This window comes from Sporothrix schenckii (genome assembly GCF_000961545.1).
Source record: "Sporothrix schenckii 1099-18 chromosome Unknown Cont47, whole genome shotgun sequence".
NCBI lineage: Eukaryota > Fungi > Ascomycota > Sordariomycetes > Ophiostomatales > Ophiostomataceae > Sporothrix > Sporothrix schenckii.
In genome coordinates, this window is record NW_015971148.1 from 1,113,299 (window position 1) to 1,132,038 (window position 18,740).

The following is an 18,740-nucleotide window of genomic DNA, read 5'->3' on the forward strand; positions in this document are numbered from 1 at the left end:
ACGACTTATGCCACAGTCACTTTTCATGTTTTGCCTTAAAGTTGAGTGCGCATGTAGAAGCAACCTCCCCCTTTTGTTCAGACGAGAACAAAATCCAACCAATGTCCGGCAAAGTTGCATTTCTGCTCGACCACCCCTGACTTTCATCGGAAGTAGCATCATCCCGAATTACAGCATCTCATACAATTTGTCGCGTGGTAAGTGTCTCTCTCCACCACTGATAATACAGTCAACATCACCGTCGCTACGACTGAGAGCATGACCGTACCAAAATCATCCCCATCGATTGCACTTTCCCTGCGTTTTCTGTCAGCAATATTGCTCTTTCCCATATTGCACCATTTTCTGGTGGTCCCTTCCATTTTACATCCTTCTCACCTTCTTAGGTGTCATTTGCAGCTTCCTTAGCAACCCGTAGCCGGCCACGCCCTCCCAAACACCAATATATTGTTTTCGGGGTCATCCCAACACCTTTACTTCGCCCTCCTTGCCAAAGTTTTCAGATCCGCCTCTCCCTCTCCTTTCCTTTCTCTCCCTTCTCTCACCTTATCGTCTCGTTTTTGCAGCTTCTTCTACCTCTTCGGTTGTTACAACATCACCTCTGACTTCATTTTGTCACTTCGCATTGTCCCCTTTGTATCCCCTTTTGCATCCACCATCTCATTTCCCAAACGCACACGCATCCCATCGTCTTTGGTGTTAGATCCGCCCAATCCAGCTGTTCTGTGTTGCAATTCGTTAGCCACCCGTCTCCCCCTTCGACCATTGATGAAGACAGAATACTTTGCTAATATCAGACTTCACCAGCATTCCACCATATCCCAAGCAGAAGATCAGCAGTGTTTTTCTGAAAGCCTTCGGTCGTGAATACGTTGCACTTGGAAGCCTCAACAAAGTAAGTCTTTATTTGTACTCTACCTCGCTTATTCTGCACTTGCGTCTGACGTTTTCCAAATCCTAACGTCTCTGTCACTTGTAGTATATCGAATACACAATGACCGGCTTTCAGCAGAACACGGATACTGGCATGCAGAATCGCCGGTCTGGTGTGGCATCTGGCTACGTCAACAACACAGGCAGCCAAACCGATGTTGGCTTGCACCCCCACCAGGGTGCTGCTCTTGGATCTGGAATCCAAGCGCCTGATGATGGACTCTCCGCCATGATGGGCCAGTTCTCGGCGCTGAACCTTCCGACTAGTGGCCTTGGTCAACCCGGACCTACCATGCACAGCCTGCCTCCGGGTGCTTTCGTCAATGGTCCTAATGGGAGCATTGTCTTCGCGACGCCTTACCCAGGGTCAATTCATCCACTTCTAGCGGACCATGGGTATGGAGCAGCTGCGTACCCAATGCAATACCCATCGGGTGGGTACGCTCAGACGTATGGCCATGGAGCTATGATGCCTTTCACTCCTGGCCGCCCCATGGCTTACGGAGACCGCATTCCACGTGAACTTCCGGTGCTTGAGAATCGCCGTGGCTCGTATTCAACGTCCGCCACGGAGTCGGCACCTGCTACTCCCTTCTTTGGGCATGCTGTTGAACGCCTCAGTGGCGGGACCCGCGTTGCTTCACTCGAGCGGTCATCGTACACCACTCTGTCGCCCCGTGAAGCAGGCTCGTTCGGCAATGCGAGCATGAAGGTGGTTCCTGATCCGGACGTTGAACGTCTTTTGATGCAAGAGCCACCTATTCCCAAGGCCGTCCCGGCTGTTTGGACCGACCATGTCAAATCTCTTGAGCAGTGCCTCGAGAACCGCATTCAGGGCAACCGCAATGTTTACATTCGTGGCCTGCACCCTACTACTGACGATGGTCTTCTTCTGAAATACACTGAACGTTTTGGGGATGTTGAGCAGTCCAAGGCAATTATCGATACAGCTACTGGGGCCTGTAAAGGGTAAGGGCTCGTCTTTCTACTTTCTCTTTACGTTACAAGTGACTAACTTGTCTGTTTTTCTAAGTTTCGGTTTCGCCAAGTTCAAGGATGTCAAGGACTCCGAGAAATGCATTCGTGGCTTCTACCGTCGCGGGTACGAAGTTGGCTTTGCTCGGGTGAGAATCCATCTGTCACTTGTTTTTGATTGCAAGACTCAGCTGACAATCATAATCAGGAGAGCTTCAATGCCCGCCTAAAGGCTGAGGGTGACGAATCGTCCACCAACTTGTACATTTCGAACCTGCCGAAGGACATCAACGAGAGTGTAAGCTACTATATGCCCTAGCCAAGCGCCCCATTTGGCCTTTCAACTGACAGCAGGTATCCAGACCCTGAGCCAGATATTTGAACCGTTTCACATTGTCTCGAGCAAGATCCTTCGGGACACCATGGGGAATAGTCGTGGTGTCGGCTTTGCGCGGTAAGGCTTCCAGCTCTTTGTTTAATTGCGACACCCATACCTTTACTTTTCGAAATTATTTGGCGTTCTAACGCATTGTGCAGCTTTGAGAGTCGCGATATCTGCGAGCAGGTCATCAAGAACTTTCATGGCATGACGATTGGCCAGGACCACTTCAACATGCAGGTCCGCTATGCGGATACTCCGTCGCAGAAGGAGCTCAAGCGCATCACCTCCGAACGCCGGCAGTATCGTACTAATGAGTACAACATTGGAGCATATGGGACACACGCAGTCGGCATCAACCCGTCAATCTATGCACCTGCTCCTTGGAGTCGTCGTTCCCAAGGAACCAGCGGTCTCAGGTACATTGACTGACTTGGTTGTCGCAGTGTCTTTGGTCTATATATAATTTTTGAAATTTGCCTTTCAACTGGTACTAACACAATCTTATGTCTTATCTTCGCTGCAGCCACACCCTGGTCCGCCACTCTTCAAACCCAGCAATCTCGAGCAACTATTCGAACGGTGGCCAAAACACTGGCGCCCTCTTGTAAGCGGATCCCCTTCTTTTGAAACCATTTCACTTATTTCCCATGCTTGATTGCTGATTGAAATTAGGAGAAAGGCAACAACCGACACAGATGCCGCCTCGTCCGTCGACGGTTCAGGGGACGAGGGCGCCACTGTTGTGGAACGGTCCATTGCTGCTGAAGAGGGCTCCCCGACCCCCAAAGCTGCCCTGAAGAAGGAGGCCATCACTGCTGCCTGAAGCACAAGTACATTGCCTTACACATTGCAGTTCTTTGCTGCAATTCACATCCAAAAGCAGCCTCTCGTTCCTGCTTTTCGCAGTGGCTATAGCTACTCCAAAATTTCATCTTAATGCTCTTTTCTGTAAGTGCTACTGACTCAGAGCATAAACGCAGCTATTGTCATGATTCTAATCATTATTATAACAGTGTCCCCCAGATTTATCTTGTTCAGATGCCTTTCTACGAGTTGAGTTGTATTTATAGAGAGAGACATGGCTCTGCTATGATAGGTGATGCTGTGCCTATAGGCAAATGTGTTATGTTTACGAAAGGGAAGGAGACTGCATCTGTTATGTTACTGTGGCCTTGAATGCCTTTATCTGTTGACGGTTGTTGTTATTTCTCTGCTTGCCACACTTCTGATTTGCTTGACAAAGTTCCTTTTTATTCATGTACCGCCGAACATTTCACATTCTAACACGGGGAGGACGGCCATTGTTCAAAATTACGTGGAGGCACCACGACAGATCATGTATTTTAAAACCGGGGGCACAGCTCATAATAATATTAGAAATTGTTTGTGTCATTAGATCGTGTCCATCATGCTTTTGGATCTAATGATAGATGAGAAGCAGCTACTGTGATGGCGGTAGTCGCTGTTCCTAACCTTGGCACCCCTTCCTCGCCAAGCTGTTTGTCATTGGTATCTTTGCTTTCGTCCTTCTCTTCGTCTTCTTCATATTGGTCTTCCTCCTCGTCTTCTTCTCCGCTTTCATCCTCATCGTCCTCGTCCGCATCAGAAAACTCTGTGTTCTGCTGCTCGAGAATGGCTGCTTCCAGGTCTTTAGACATTTTCTTGGTAAAGCCAGAGGCCTCGACGGCAATATCGATGCGCGTTGCTCCATTCTGGCCAACTGTCGCTCTCGCATCTTTGAAGAAGGGACCTGGCTGCGTTGCAATAAAGTGGAAGCGCCGCTCGAAAAAGCGCTTGACGCAAGCGACATCGCGATCAAAATACATCTCTGCGTTTTTGTGCTCCATGGACACCATCTGCGGAAAATCAATGAGAATGGGAACGACAGCCAGATTTTCTTCAGCACCGTCTGATGTGTCACGCTGTGAATCTGTGGCCGCGGGCTTCTGCTCCTGGATCATGATGTTGAACTCGTTGAAATCGCCGTGAATCAGGCCATGCTGTGCGAGTCGCAGGATCAAGCCAATGAGCTCGGCGTACAGGGCAGCCGGGTCGGGAACGGCCGAGACTTGGCGGAGAGGGAGGGCGTTGTCGACAAAGGACATGACGATGGTGTGCCTTGACTGGGCAAACGGTTCTGGGACGGGGAACCCTTCCTTGCGCAGAGCGTCCAAAAAGGCGTATTCGCGCATGGCCGACAGCCGGGACAAGTACATCCACGACCCACCCTGGCGTCTCTTGAGGTAGTCACGGTTCGACTTGACTGTTCGGAACGAGATGCGGCCCAAACGGTGGATCTTGAGGATGCGCTGTTGCCCAGTCTTGTCGGCCACCATGACAATGTCGCTCTCCTTGCCCACTCCGACACGGTGGCCCACGCTATAGACGATGTCACGCTGCGAGTGCGTATGCATAGCGAGATAGTCGAGGCCGCCGTAGGTCAGGCGGTAGCCGTCGTACTTGGCCTCCTTGATGCGGCCAATAAGACCAGCCTTCGCCAGGGTCGAGATGCTCTTGTGCACGCCGCTGCTGCCGCCTCGTAGCCGGGCAATTTTGTCGATCATGGACGTCGGGACGATTTCGTGGTTCTTGCTTCCCATCTCCACCTGGAACGGGTGTATACAGTTAAAACTCGGTTTCCCAACCGTTGAGCGAAGCAAGACAATGCAGGAGGAAAGCATACCGCTGTAAGGACCCGCCAGTCCTCGGGCGTGAGGTACCGCAAACTCTTGGTATCTAATTTCATGTTGACTGTATACTGGTGTGTATCGTGGAAACTATATTGAGAAACAATAGGACAAAAGAAACACAAACGAATCAACAGAGAAAACTGGGTTCAGATCAACCATTGTTCGCTCGCATCGCAGCGCAAGACGAATTTCTTGACGTCGTACAGATCTTATCGCTGGGTGTAAATTATTTTGCGATAAGATAAAGCCACCCGATAAAAGGTGGAGATCAATCATGGCACGGATTTTAGTCTCTCCGCCTGCCGCTTTAGCAAACTTGGAAGGCTGGTGTGCCAGGCAGGCTGTGGCTGGTTCTGTGGCGTCAGCTTTACCCGCTTTTCTGCTTTGTCGTGCCTCTGTTTTCCGAAGCTGGGGGCTAGGCGGCCAAAGCCTCGCGTAATGTGGTGGAAGCGGTAACGAAGCTAACAGAAGGACGACTTTCGTTTTACCAAGCTCCCTCCCCCTCTCCGCCAGACTCCGTTGTTTCGATTGCCAACCTCACATCATCTACCGTTCCGCTCATCAATACCGGGACGCTTCCAATCCAGCGTACGAATTGGTCGTTTCGACCTATCCACAACTTCATTCAACTTCCCCGCGATCGACCCAAGCTGCACAATAGCAACCTCTGCCTCCACGAGCCCCCCCCAACAACTGTAGCGATAGCTTTTGGCCAACCCCCGTTCCTCTGTGGCCTCCTGCTTCTAGCAGATATAGCAATCCTTAACGTTTGTCCAGTCACAGCCGTGGACATTCGAACGGGCCCGTCAACGAAACTCCCCGATTCTCTATAAAGAGAATTCCAGCAGCGCGACTTCATAAAACAGCTTCCGCTATGGCGAAGGACAACGAGGCGTCCAAGCCCGCTGCCGACAAGGGCAAGGCCAAGGCCGTCGACGCAAAAACTCAAGACGCGGCCAAGGAAAAGGATGGCAAGCCAGTCGCCAATGGAAAGAAAGACGACAAGAACGACGACAAGCCAGACAGTGAGTGTTTGATGTGGTCGTGGACACCCCGCGATGCGATGTGATGTAACTTACCAGACATTGAGCTGGAACTGGACCAATGGAAATTTGCTAACAAATGCGCCGCACAGCCGAGGAGCTCAGCGAAGAGGACCAGCAGCTGAAAAACGAGCTCGACATGCTCGTTGAGCGACTGGGAGTAAGTAAAGAGCATGCTACGACAAAATTCCGAAAACAACGAACCGATGAAAGCGGACCTTTTGGACCGACGCTGACAATCATTACCATAGGAATCCGATACGACGCTCTACAAGCCAGCACTCGAGGCCATGAAGGACTTCATCAAGACGTCGACGTCCTCCATGACCGCCGTACCAAAGCCACTCAAATTCCTGCGCCCACACTACGAAACGATGACCAAGCTCTACGATGAGTGGGCAGCAGGTGACGACAAAACATCGCTCGCTGACGTCCTGTCCGTCATTGGCATGACCTTCTCCGACGAGGACCGCCAAGACACGCTCAAGTACCGCCTGCTCGCCCCGACACAAGACATCGGCTCGTGGGGCCACGAATATGTCCGTCACCTGGCCCTTGAGATCGGCGAGGTGTACGGCCGCCGGATAACGGCCGAGGAGCCCACCAAGGACCTGGTCGATCTGGCCCTGATCCTCGTGCCCCAGTTCCTCAAGAGCAACGCCGAGGCCGACGCGGTCGACCTGATGAGTGAGCTCGAAATCATCGAGGTCCTGCCGCAGTACGTCGACGAAGACACCTACGCTCGCGTCTGCCTCTATATGGTCTCCATGGTCAATCTCCTGACCTACCCGGACAACGAGCAGTTCTTGCGCGTCGCCCACGACATCTACAAGGAGTACGACCAGTACACCCAGGCCATGGTCTTGGCCATCCGCCTCAACGACATGGACATGATCAAGGCCGACTTTGAGCAGGCCGAGGACCCCGCCCTCAAGAAGCAACTCGCTTTCTTGATCGCCCGCCAGCGTATCTGGCTCGACACCCCCGAGATCGACGATATGGACATCAATGAGTGCCTCTGCAACATCCGGTTATCCGAGCACTTCAAGCTGCTTGGCAAGGAGCTCAACATCCTCGACCCCAAGTCCACCGAGGACATCTACAAGAGCCACCTCGAGAGCAACCGCGTGTCCAGCATGACGAACATCGACTCGGCGCGCCAGAACCTTGCCGCTGCCTTTGTCAACGCACTTTCCAACGCCGGCTTCGGCAAGGACAACATGATGCTCGTCGACCAGGACAAGGAGAGCTGGGTCTGGAAGACCAAGGAGGAGGGCATGATGTCCACCGTTGCCTCGCTCGGCACCCTGATGCTGTGGGACATTGAGAACGGCCTCGACAAGATTGACAAGTACACCTACGTCGAGGAGGAGCAGATTCAGGCTGGCGCCATGCTTGCTATCGGCATCATGAGCTCAGGCGTGCGTCTCGACTCGGAGCCCGCCTACGCCCTGCTGGCCGACCCAGAGAAGCTTGAGCACAAGAACCCGCTGATTCGCACCGCTTCCATCATGGGCCTTGGCCTGGCCTACGCCGGCTCAAACAAGGAAGATCTGCTCGAGCGGCTGCTGCCCATGATCAACGACGCCTCGCAGGACATGCAGACGTCTGCCATGGCCGCCCTGGCCTGCGGCCTCATCTTTGTCGGCTCGTCCAACGCCGAGGTCAGCGAGGCCATCGTCACGACTCTTCTCGACGACGACCGCAAGCGCCAGCTGACTGACAAGTGGACGCGCTTCCTGGCCCTCGGCCTTGGTCTACTCTTCTTTGGCCGCCAGGAGGAGGTCGACGTCATCCTGGAGACGCTCAAGGCCGTTGACCACCCGGTTGCCAAGCCGACGGGCGTCCTCGCGGCGACGTGCGCCTGGGCCGGCACGGGTGCCGTGCTCAAGATCCAGGAACTGCTGCACCTGTGCAACGAGCATGTCGAGGACTCGGACGAGAAGAAGGGCGACGAGCTGTTGCAGTCGTACGCCGTGCTCGGTATTGGCCTCATTGCCATGGGCGAGGACGTCGGCCAGGAGATGGTTCTGCGCCACTTTGGCCACCTGATGCACTACGGCGAGCCGAACATCCGCCGCGCGGTTCCGCTGGCCATGGGCCTCGTCAGCCCAAGCAACCCACAGATGAAGGTCTATGACACGCTCTCCCGCTACTCCCATGACAACGACAACGAGGTCGCCCTCAACGCCATCTTTGCCATGGGCCTGCTGGGCGCCGGCACCAACAACGCGCGCCTGGCCCAGCTGCTGCGCCAGCTCGCCAGCTACTACCATCGCGACCAGGAGTCTCTGTTCATGGTGCGCATTGCCCAGGGCCTGCTGCACATGGGCAAGGGCACCCTGTCGCTGAGCCCCTTCCACACCGACCGCCAGATCCTGTCGCGTGTTTCTGCTGCCGGTCTGCTGGCCGTGCTCGTTGCCATGCTCGACGCCAAGCAGTTCATCACCTCCAGTTCGCACTACCTGCTTTACTTCCTCGTCACTGCCATGCACCCTCGCTTCCTCGTCACGCTCGACGAGGACCTCAAGCCGCTGACTGTCAACGTCCGTGTCGGTCAGGCCGTCGATGTGGTCGGCCAGGCCGGCCGGCCGAAGACGATCACGGGCTGGCAGACACAGAGCACACCTGTGCTACTAGCATATGGAGAGCGTGCCGAGCTGGAGGACGAGCAGTACATTAGCCTCAGCAGTACCCTAGAGGGACTTGTCATTCTGAAAAAGGTAGGTGTTTATACTCCCTTCTCTCTCGCACTAGAAACACGATGCTAACGCACTGTAGAACCCGGACTGGGAGAGCGACAAATAGACGACTATATGAAAGTAAAGGAGACGTAAAAAGTACAGGGAGGGTTATTTTTTTGAAGGGCGCTTGTTGGTTGGGCTTACTTCACCACCCGTATGTATCTTTTTGACATCTTTATAAACCACAAAACAAGAACACGACCGACACCTGGCTGAATGCTGTGGGTAAAAGGGATAAGAAGGTCAGGGGTGCATGGCTTCTTCTATTATGGCGGGTAGACAACGTGTGTGTGTCCTTTGTGTGTTTTGCTGTTATGTCTTCACCTCTTGTTATTTCCTCCCATTGCGACGTTTTTTTTTTGTATAACAAATACATCGGCACCCATAATTGCTAAAAATGCATTCCATTGTGTCATGAACTCATGAAATTGTTATCGATAGGCCGAAAGCCAAAACCCGAAAACCGGTAACGTCTTGTCCGCATTGAAAAAGGCCGTCGTCAACACCGCTCAAATACACGATAAAGGCCCTTCAGGTTCGCGACCTCGATAAGGCCAGCCTGCATCAGCGTCGTCGTGCAGATCAACCGTGTCTTGAACGCTGGGAAAAAGACGTGCTCTATAGCATGCTGAACATGCAAGCGCCGCACCCGCGAATCATCGTCGATGCCGTTGTCGTTAACGTCATCGTCGCCGTCCTCGCTATGTTGGGTCTCCTCTTTCCCTTTGCCTTTTTTCAGAGCCTGCTGCTGTTGGTGTCGCTGCCGGTCTTCGTTGACGATTGGCAGCTTCTCAGGCACGTAGAAGCTGGCAAGCTCCTTTAGCAGCGTATCGAAGCACCCCTTTTCGTCATTCCAGCGCACACGTGGGCCCAACCGCAACAGAAACTGCGGCAGTTTGGCCAGCGGTGGCGTGTAGCCTTTGATTAGCAGCGGGATGCTCAACAGCTCGCCTGTTGGCGTCACTTCCAGCGAAAAGTACTCTTGCAGCATCTGACGGCGCTCAATCAGCTGTGTGGCAACGGCCTCGACAGCCTCATCCGCGTCTGGGTGATCAGGGTCTGGATCGTCGCCATCGTCGTCATCGTCGCCGCCGTCACCGTACTTGCCATGCTCGTGCTGGAAAGCCAATCGCAACAGCTGCCGCAGGTCGAGAGGCGGGCTGAACCGGATGACACCGAAATTGCCAAAGTCGTTCAGCCCAATTTGGTAGAAAAGCTCATAACATGCCCGGCCATAGTCCACCAGATACAGCTTGACGCCGCTCTGGATCGCAGCCAACCGCCGGCGCTCGTCGACAATGCCCACAAAACTGTAGCTCTTGAATATCTCGGTGAGCTCTCTGTGCGAGTTTTCCACAACGGCCTCCTTGAGCTCCCGCACACTCTTCAGCCAGTTGACAGTTGCCTCGCGGTCCACCACCTCGTATTGTGCGACACCGGGTGGTAAACCGTCTCCATCGGCACCCTCTGCACCGCTCCGTACAGAGGATCCAGGAGTGGATGGAGACATGTGGACTACTGTCGGTCCAGAAGGTCCAAACATGCTTGTGATTTTCCGCATGTTGGTGTCCGTCCGCACAAGGTTGTTCTCATACAAGCGTGCAGGTGTCTTCTTCGGTGCAGCCGCTTGTGACGTGCCGGACTTCGGCGTTGGTGCCACGCTCCTTGCATCGCTGTTATTGATGCTACGGGAGCCAGCCGTCGGAAGCAGCGTCTGTGTCGAGAAAGTGCGGCTGGTGTCGACTTCGGCAAGCTTCGAGCTAATGTGCTCGCAAATCGCTCGGCTAATCTCGTCCTCATTGAGAAAGTTGACCTCCCGCTTCGTCGGGTGGACGTTGACGTCGACGCGCTGGGGATCGATTTCGAGACTCAGGTACACAAAGGGGTGGCTGTTCTTAGGAAGGTACGCCGAGTAGGTTTCGTCGAGTGCCTTGCGGATATTAGTGGAGTCGACGCTGCGGCCGTTGATGAAAAGAAGCAGGGTCGTGCGCTTCATGCTAAAGTTGGCGTTGGTAGCCCAGCCGCGTGCCTTGAAACCCCACCGGCTGTCGTCTGTCTCGAATGGGAGCAGTTCGCTGGCCACGGCGCCCCCGTACACGTGCCGGATACGGTCCACGGTGCTCGCCGCCGCCTGCACGGAGATGCTCGCAGACGACTCGCCGTGCTTCTTGCATGCAAACGCCACATGGCTACAATGGACAGCGTACCGGCCGAGCATGTCGACAATTTTGTTGTACTCGTCCGAGGTTGACCGGAACGCGCGGCGGCGTGTGGGAACATTGTAGAATAGGTCTTCGACAGTGATCTGGGTGCCCTGGCGGCCCGCAACACGCTTTGGCTCCGTCCCCTGGCCCGGTTTTGGGGGTGCCAGTTTTCCAGCTTCATAGTAGGCCCTCCATGCCGACTCCGAGTCCTTGGTTCGCGTCGTGACCGTCAGGTGCGCAATGTGACTGATGCTCGCCAGTGCCTCGCCTCGGAAACCGTACGTGGCGATAGACTCGAGGTCCTCAAACTTTTGCAGCTTGGACGTCGTGAAGCGCTCACACAAAATAGGTAGATCTTGTTTCTGTTTCGGTTTGTTAGCTGCAAAACAAAACATCCTCTGCCTGTTATGCCCTCGTGCGTGCCCCGCCCACTTACATCAATGCCACAGCCATTGTCAGTGATCTGGAGCAGTTTCAGGCCGCCGTCTTTGACAAGCACCTCGAGCATCGTCGATCCGGCATCGACGGCATTCTCGACTAGCTCCTTCAGGGCGTGGACAGGCGCAATAATGATCTCGCCAGCAGCGATTTTGTTGACCACATTCGGGTCCAATGCCTGTTGTGTCGTCGGTCAGATCTGCCCACGACCAACAAGGGGCAAGACACAAACTTACCTGGATTCGGCGTGGGACGGAGCTGTCCACAGAAACATCGCCTTCGGCCTTCCGTTTGACGCCTCGTGGGGACCCATTACCAGGTGCTATATCCATGCTCGCCAGCACCTCCACCGCAAGATCGAAGTCGTCCAATATGCTTCCCCAGCACCGCAGAATACTCCGTTCTCCAAGTGACGTTCGGTCACGCTCCGAGTAAGATAGAGTGGGTTCGGGAAGCGATGAAGATATCAAGACCAATTTCGGAGGACTCTGGTCAATTTGTCACGCTCAGGTCGCCATAGTATGCCAGTCGCGCCTTCCGCCACTCCAGGTACGCGTAACCGAGATGCCAAATCACGTGTTGAAGAATAGAAAAAGTGGGTATATTGGACCTAAAAGCACTGTAGTACACACAAATAATCAACTAAAATATTACTGTGTGGATAGAGAAGTCCGGCAACAACAATTCAGGAGTAAGGAATACTCATGAACTTTGTTTTACTGCCTTGAAATCGGATTGGTATTCTCCTTTTCTAGATACCTATCATGTATGCACCGGTACTCCCCTATTAATAGAACCCCCGAACTCTTCTACAAACGTCTGTTTTGGACCTCGTAGACTTAAAAATAAAGATACTCATATACTCCCGAAAACGTAAAATTGCATTTGACGTAAGAAACGAAAGGCCATCCACAAGAAATACAAAAAAGAATCGAAAAATATAAGTACATATACATGTATACGTTAATCGAAACGAAAATGAATGCGACCGTCTGCTTTGCCTTGCGAGTCTTTTTTGCTGACTTTGCGCCCTGAACCATGTTATCCCCTCCTTACCCAGATTGGCCCGCCAATACCAGTAACACACATATGCTTTGGATATTGTTGAAACAGATGTAAAAAGTAAGAAAAGCATCCCCCCCTTCCCCGCAAAAGAGGTATATGCCAAGTGATGAGAACAACCAACCCGACCAGACCGAAGCTCAACGTAACAAAAACCAGTCGTTATGGCGACGTCATACAATAAGACACAATCAAATAGGAAACAGAGCAAGAAACAAACAGAAAATGCCGACACCTCATGAATCCACGTCGAGGGAAAATAAAGAGTACTCGAGACTGAGTACTTTGAAAATATTCGCTCATAATAGGGAAAACGTGAAAAAAAAAAAAAAAAAAATACAAACATGGTTGCAGAAAGTGAGAAAAGGAGCCACCGCGATCCGAAAATGCCGCGGCAATAGCATAAACCCCACACGTGTCGTAAAACAAATTGACCTCATCATACATTCGTAGTTCGAGATGGAAAGGAGCTCTTCCCGTTCGTTGTCACCACTGCAGCCGCTGAAAAAAAGTATCCGTCGCAGGTTTGATTCTAGGCATTTCGTATTTAATGCATTCGTCTGAGTGGCTCCGGACCGTCGATCAAGCCGCCAATATCGACTCTTGACTTGTCGTCTCTCGAGGTCGCGGAGCCGTCCATCTGCCTTACCGGGACCGGTCGGTCTCGGATCGGAGGTAGCTGAAAGCTAGGACTGCCTGTTGGCTGTGGCTGGCGATGCGACAAAGGGTGAGAAACTAGCTCGCTGCGAGGTGTCTGATATGACGGCGGGCCCGTAGGATAATCTGTGCGGCCTGGCGAGGGGGCATATGTAGAAGAAACACTGGGGCTCAGACCGGAGAGCATCGGCGACGGGCCACCGGACGGTGTAGGACGGTGCGGTAGAATACCAGAGTCACTCGGCATGCGGGGGCGCCCAGTATCAAAAGTGGCCGAAACAGGCGTGGGCTGCGAGAAAAGTTGGTGCTGTGGTGGTGCCTGCTGCATTGCCTGGTACGCATACGACGAGTGCGGAGAGGGTGTTGGGTGCCCTAGTGGCCGGACCGCAACGTCGAGCACCAAGACAATAAAGTAGATCGAGTCTTGTTTAGCGAGGCCCATGTGTACTGGGACCGTTCTTTGCTGAGCATCTGAGGAGCTGAACGTAAGGTACTCGTGCCAGTCCAAAGCATATCGGGACATATCTTCTGCCGAGAAACCCAGGGACTGTATCACGCGCTCTTCGTCCCGCTTAACAAAAATCGGGGGTAGGTACTGGGGATCTTTGCGTTCGCGTTCATCTTGCATTTGCCGCTGAAGAGAGACCACACGCTCACGTTCCATGGGAGAGATGATGTCCAAGAGGTTGAGGCCTTTGACAGTGTGGCGGCCGATTGCGTCCAGAAAGGCATTGGACGCCTTTGCCAATTCAAGGTCGGTGGTGAGAAAAACAGCTGGTTCAAGTGGACGGGTTGTGATGGAGACAGGAGCAGAGTAGACGTTGGCATCGGAAGCAGAACCACGCTCAATAAACCTTGGAACGATGGGATCAGCAGGTTGTGACTTTAAAACCCTGTAGGAAGCGGTTTGGCCTCGGCGGGTAGAAACAGCGTACCCGGAGCCCAAGGACGCGGACGGTTGTCCGTACAAGGTCGGCACCGGTCTGCGAATTGATGGCTCAGCTGAATGGCCACCCGAGGCTCCTCGCCCAGATAGTTCGTACCTCAAATCTCTCTCCTCACGAAGCCTTGGCCGGCCTCTTTTCTTGTGTTGTACATCGACGCAAGCATCTTCCTTTCCGTTACTAAGGCACCGTGAACACGGTCGTTGGGCTGTTGCAATTTGGTTAGTTCCGAGTCATCTTTCTGGCAATGGCGGGAAGCGAAATTCAAGAATAGCGCCGGAGCAAAGGGAATAGTTTGCAAGGACCCCGGCCTGGTCTGCGAGACGGTTTTTGAGAATGCAAAGCAAAGTCAAACTATCACTTACAATCACATCTATAAAGTACCAAAAGAAGATGTCAGAATACTTCAAATTGAATCAAAAGGAATGAACCCGCGATCAACCACTCCTTTCGGCTACTCGCGTTTGGCTGTAACAATATAGCCCAAAGATTGTAGAAGTAGCCTGAGAAACAAGGTCTACTGAGGTGAAAACGGAAACAAAAACGAGAGAAAATAGGGCACTGTGGTGCAAATATGCGTGGACGTGCTTACCGGAGATGGGCCCTTTTGCAGGGCACGCAAGCTGACGCGACATGCCCTTTCGTCTTTCGTTGTGATTTAGGAGATGAGCTGTCCGGTTGTCCTGGGATCGGAGACGGAATCTGAGCGGGTGCCGAAGCTCGAGGGGAAGACGGGTATCCCTGTTGCATCGATGATGGTCCTGGAAGTGGTGGCAAATACGGCGTATATCCCGACATCGCTGGTGGCCCCTGGAGATGCGTTGGCGGAGGATAGGCAGCGACATGGCCTCCGGACGACGACAACTGCTGGTCTTCTGGGCGCCCGTACGAAGGATACGAATATCGGTCTTGGGGTTCGGAAGCATAAGATCTGGCAGAGGAACCTTGTATCGTATGTGAAAAGGATGGCGGCTGGCGGTGCAGATGCGGTGCATACGACTGGTGAGCCGGGGTTCTGGAGTGTACCCTCATGTCGATGCCGTGGGAAGGAGCCGTCGTCGCAACTCTATTGTAGGCATCGTGACTCGTCCGGTAGCTTCCTTGACTTCGTTCGCCAGCCTCGTGAGTTGGTTTTGGCGGAAGCGGAGGAGACCCTGACATGGGCGGAGAAGGGTAGGCCCTTGCGCGGCTGGCCTGGTCCGACTCTGATCGAGCCCAAGTCAGGTCGATGGATAAGCGTGTCACGTCGGAGAAGACTCGTCGCTGGTTGAGATGGCTTGTCGAAGTGCCGAGGCGAGGCTGTTGACGACGGTGAAGATGGTCCAGCTCTGGAGTTTGCATGGGAGTTGCGCACGCCTCTTACTCTAGATACACAGTGCAGCCGCCAGGATTGTAGATACAACCGAAGATCGTCGAACAGGTAGATGTGGAGGTATAGGTTTCCGACTTAAGTGGTTGCTGTTAACCCAGAAGACGAAGAGGACCGACTTCTATACCCATCGACGATAATAGAAGCGCTCTGTGTTGATGGTGCCAACATGCCCTTCGTGTTCAATGCAGGGTTGGGGCGAGACAATGTGAGGTCCAAGTGTAGGTGGAGGACGTCGTTTAGAAAATGTAAGGTAAAATACGGCAAGAGTTGTCGAGTCGGGAGACAAATCGGTGCTAAATTGGGTAAGGCAACGACCGACTGTTGAATGGTAGTCGTAACGATTGTCGATAGTCGAGAAGGAAGGGAGATAGCTTATTATATCTAAATAAGAAGCAAAGAAGGAAGAGTGCGATTGGTGTGGATGACTTCGGGGAAAATAAAGGAGCGTCATACAGCAGCGCTATTCGATAAAAAAGAAACCTATAGAGCAGCCTGTAGTATGGTCTAAGGACATGGGCAAAGCCAACCCGGGACCTGGCACGACCGAAGGAACTTAGGGAAGCACCGAGTGCTCTATAATAAATGCAAGAATAATGGTGACGGAAATGACAGTTACGAAAATAATAAAAATAAGACGATGGTTGAAGGTTCTGGAGAAGGGGAGCTGTAGACGATGGCAAAAAGCCGTTCCTCCCGCCTTTTCGATGTGTCTGTTGTCAAAAGTCGTCTGTTACTCGTTGTATTTTTCGAGCTGACAGCCGGAGTGGACTGTCATAGGTGAAAGAAAGACAAAGGCACACTGCAACAGCATGGAAAGCTAACAGTGGAAAGGACAAGCAAGTAAGGCAATGGTGAAGACAGGTGGAGGAGGGGTGAAGAGGATAATAAAAAAAGAAGGGGGGTGGAGGGAGGGGAGGGGGAGGTCGGTGGGAGTGGAGGCTTCAAATAGGAGGAGACGGGCAAAAGCTAGATCAAAGCAGAAACAGCAAGCAAGAAGAGAAATGGATTAAGAACCAAGCATCAAGTAAGGTAGCTCTAATGGCAGGCAAGGCGAGACTGCTAATTCAATATCCATGGGGCAGGGGGGAGCTAGTAAAAGGTGAAGTTGGCACGGGTAGCATGCGACTGTTGAGCTCAAGGTTCTTTCGTTTGCTGGGGACGGCGGGCTGTTGTAGAAGTCTGCTAGTCTTATGAACACATGCAAACTCATATGGGTAGGGTGTGAATAGAAGAAAAGGCAGCGAAACCTGGGCTGGAAGAGGGACGATGAAAGAAAGGGGGAGAGATGAATAAGTAGCGTGTTGAAAAGGTAGAGGGCTGCAAGTGCTAAATTCCAGAAAAAAACCCAGACTATAAGGAAAAAGAAAAAATAAAGGAGGGAAGGAATAAAGAAGAGAGCGAGAATGCAAAGGTGGCAATTCAAGACAAAAACGTTTTCACGGAGAGACGGGTGGCGGCTCGTTACTTGTTGTTGGAGAAGTGTGGGTGGCACTGGTGGTTGTCTTGGTTCAGAGCTTGTGTTGGCGCCAGATAAAGTGTCCCGTAGATTTTGTGTCTTCGTTTTGTCTTTTGATTGACTCTGGTGAATAGAAGGGACTGAAAGGGAATGTAGTCAGTCTGGTACCTTTGAAAATGAGAGAGTGACAGACCGGCGAGTGGCTTGTTGGTGGTGGCCAGCGGAGCGGAGGTTGTGCGACTTTAAAAGTCAACGGGAAAGTTGACAAGGGGAGGGGCCTCTGGCCCGTGCAAGGACCGGGGTGATGGTGCTTTGTGTGAACTGCAAGGGTTGACGTTGAAGAAGAGGAGCAAAAGGAAAAGAGCAAACTGAAGAGGCCTAGTACAATATAAAAACATGGCCAGAGACAAGGGGAGGAGGGGTGTAAAAACGAGGGTCTTGACGCTAGCGGGTCTGCTTCTTTGCATCACATCAAACACGCCCCCCCCCCTTGTTTTCATTCTTTACTTCCCCCAAAAGACGGGCGACAAAGTTGAAAGTTTGTTGTATGTACTCCGTCTTGTCGACCACCGCACCTCAACCGTCGCTCTTCCCTCGGTCGCCACCCCTCAAGTTGTGTTCGCGCAGACCCAGACACACGCACACTCACTTAGGCGCAGATGCACCAGATAGTCTCGCTCAATGCCTAGTTCTGCTCTTCGAATTCAATGTTGACCGCTCCGCTGACTTGCACACCTTTTTCGGTAACCTTTTCCGGATATATTTGTCTGCGCGGATAGAGACTCTGAATAGCAGGAAATCCAGATGGCAAGGGTCCGCGCCCGTGAGGATCTTCTTTGTCTTGTGATCCGGGGGTAACCTCTTGCTACGCATTGGCCGGATGGCAAAACTGACAAAGTCGCACACCGCAAAGGCAGTCTCAAGTTTTCCTTCTCTAGAGCACGCAAATTCTCCGCCAGGTTTCAATGTGTTGTCTTCGACCGCAAGGCGTGCAAACAGAGGACGTGGCACCCCTAGACTGGCGAGTACGCAAGACAGCTCGGCGACTAGGCAATAGGCCGACGGGCATTGTGCAAATCGTGGCTGTTGTGGTTTCCATCCGTGTCTTTAAGGTCCGTTGTGTACAGCATGTGTGCGTGTGTTTCTCATATCGGAGGTCGGCAACCGCCAGGCGAGTTTGCTTCCTGATCTCTTATTTTGTGCACCTTGACCCGTATCTGAAATTCGTTTGTTTCGACGGGGGCTATTCATCTGATAGGCACGGATGTGTCTCCAAACGGTGACAATGATTTGCCAAATTCGACGTAGGAGAAGCGTGCTTCACCATGGACCTGCTTTGTCATTTTGTTTCTTTTGTCTCGTCTTTCGTGTCCCCGCACATTTAGGTCAGTCTCGAACTCCGGTTAATCCCCAAGCGTCTTAAATATCTCGGGTACGCAGGCTGTGCCTGATGTGCATGATGCGCGTGATGCGCGTGATGCGCACGATGTGCGTGATGTGCGAAGAGTCTGCAGTCAGCGTTCATATAACCCTAAGAAGAAAAGGAGCAAATGCATTTTAAGACTTTAGCCCGGTGGTTTTGATATGACGATGTATTGGACGACAAACTCAAATTGTAGAAGCTTGTCTCGTGGTAAATACTCATAAGGCACGTACGAGGCGAGAGGCCGAACTTGCATTCTTCGTGTCTTGACAAATTTCTCCCGTGTATCCACTTATGATTTGTTTTTGGTGCTTTTGGAATTGTTTCCCGTGTCTATTTTAGCTCGCTCCTCGCTTTTGCTGCTTGGTTCTCCACGGTTCAGGTTCTAGCATTGCTATGAGCTTGTCAGTGTTGAGG

At 52.5% G+C, this 18,740-nt stretch overlaps 5 protein-coding genes across 5 annotated transcripts; 2 read left to right on the top strand and 3 right to left on the bottom strand.

The window, feature by feature from the left end:
- Positions 1 to 994: 994 nt before the first annotated feature.
- SPSK_03140 (RNA-binding protein) lies at positions 995 to 3,113 on the top strand (the record flags this gene model as incomplete). Its single annotated transcript, XM_016729981.1, has 7 exons — positions 995 to 1,902; positions 1,967 to 2,057; positions 2,117 to 2,206; positions 2,271 to 2,362; positions 2,446 to 2,706; positions 2,814 to 2,894; positions 2,963 to 3,113. The coding sequence occupies 7 exons, from the start codon at positions 995 to 997 to the stop codon at positions 3,111 to 3,113; spliced, it is 1,674 nt and encodes a 557-aa protein (XP_016584944.1).
- Positions 3,114 to 3,696: 583 nt separating this feature from the next.
- SPSK_03382 (RIO kinase 2) lies at positions 3,697 to 5,036 on the bottom strand (the record flags this gene model as incomplete). Its single annotated transcript, XM_016730220.1, has 2 exons — positions 3,697 to 4,896; positions 4,974 to 5,036. 2 exons carry the CDS (start codon positions 5,034 to 5,036, stop codon positions 3,697 to 3,699), a joined length of 1,263 nt encoding a protein of 420 aa, XP_016584945.1.
- Positions 5,037 to 5,854: 818 nt separating this feature from the next.
- On the top strand, positions 5,855 to 8,831 carry SPSK_03017 (26S proteasome regulatory subunit N1; the record flags this gene model as incomplete). Its single annotated transcript, XM_016729862.1, has 4 exons — positions 5,855 to 6,005; positions 6,116 to 6,183; positions 6,275 to 8,746; positions 8,805 to 8,831. 4 exons carry the CDS (start codon positions 5,855 to 5,857, stop codon positions 8,829 to 8,831), a joined length of 2,718 nt encoding a protein of 905 aa, XP_016584946.1.
- A 435-nt stretch (positions 8,832 to 9,266) lies between these two features.
- Positions 9,267 to 11,741, bottom strand: SPSK_03079 (DNA mismatch repair protein MLH1; the record flags this gene model as incomplete). Its single annotated transcript, XM_016729922.1, has 3 exons — positions 9,267 to 11,333; positions 11,408 to 11,587; positions 11,646 to 11,741. 3 exons carry the CDS (start codon positions 11,739 to 11,741, stop codon positions 9,267 to 9,269), a joined length of 2,343 nt encoding a protein of 780 aa, XP_016584947.1.
- A 1,277-nt stretch (positions 11,742 to 13,018) lies between these two features.
- Positions 13,019 to 15,413, bottom strand: SPSK_03089 (c6 zinc finger domain containing protein; the record flags this gene model as incomplete). The annotated part of the gene is made up of 2 exons (XM_016729930.1): positions 13,019 to 14,252; positions 14,665 to 15,413. The coding sequence occupies 2 exons, from the start codon at positions 15,411 to 15,413 to the stop codon at positions 13,019 to 13,021; spliced, it is 1,983 nt and encodes a 660-aa protein (XP_016584948.1).
- Between the last annotated feature and the right edge of the window lie 3,327 nt (positions 15,414 to 18,740).